General features: G+C 53.8%; 1 protein-coding gene across 1 annotated transcript in view; it reads left to right on the top strand.

Moving 5' to 3' along the window:
* Positions 1-612: 612 nt before the first annotated feature.
* ETH_00034360 (uncharacterized protein) overlaps positions 613-827 on the top strand; it is a gene marked incomplete at both ends in the record, with an annotated part of 2065 nt that continues 1850 nt past the window's right edge. Inside the window, one exon of the mRNA XM_013376712.1 lies at positions 613-675. Coding sequence (XP_013232166.1) covers positions 613-675 — 63 coding nt within the window. The remainder of the gene's footprint in view (positions 676-827) is intronic.

Here is an 827-nt window from a genome sequence, read left to right as displayed (position 1 = left end):
TGCCTAACTCGCTGTAGCTAGCTAGCCATAGCTGGCTGGGCTTGTCAGTTAGCTGCAGCTAGCTAGCTAGCTAGCTATAGCTAGCTAGTTGCAGCTAGCTAGCTGTAGCTAGCTAGCTGTGCCCTTCTCAGTTGGGGCTCTTTGCTGGAGGCCTGAAGATAAAAGCTGGTGCTGCTGCTATTGCTGCTGCTGCTGCTAGTAACAAAGCTTCTGCTGCTGCTGCTACTAAGAATGCTTCTGCTGCTGCTGCTGCTGCTGTTGCTGCTGCTTCTGCTGCTGCTGCTTATGCTCCTGTGGGGTCTGCTTCTGCTGCTGCCGCCGTTGGTCACTATTCTCCTGCTGCTGCTCCTGATGCTGCAACAGTTGCTGCTGCTGCTCCTGCTACAGCGGCAAATCCTTCTTGCCGCTGCTGCAGCAGCAGCAACAAGGGGCAAGTGCTGCTGCTGCAGCCGCTGCAGCTGCTGCAGCTGCTGCTGTACAAAACGCATGCGTGTTTGCACGGGTCAAAGCAAAGCAGCCTGAAAAAGCAAGAAAAGGAGGTGGACCCTAAACCCTAAACCCTAAACCCTAGAACGCTTCTGGGTGGCTGTTGGGGCCTAAACCCTCTCTTACATGCAGCTTGTTGGCTGCCTTTGGGGCTTCGTGCTGGGTTGGCAGCATAGGCAGAAGAGCAGGGTTTAGGGTTTAGGGTTTGGGGTTTAGGGTTTAGGGTTTAGGGTTTAGGGTTTAGGTGCGCGCTGGGTGGCGCTGCGGGGCGCCCCGCGCGGGAGAGCGCGGGAAAGAGACAAAGAAAAGAAATAAATAAAATAAAATTGAATTAAATTAAA

This window comes from Eimeria tenella, genomic scaffold, assembly GCF_000499545.2.
Source record: "Eimeria tenella Houghton genomic scaffold, Eth_scaff4, whole genome shotgun sequence".
NCBI lineage: Eukaryota > Apicomplexa > Conoidasida > Eucoccidiorida > Eimeriidae > Eimeria > Eimeria tenella.
The sequence above is the reverse complement of the archived record's forward strand: the minus strand, read 5'-3'. Positions and strand labels throughout refer to the sequence as shown.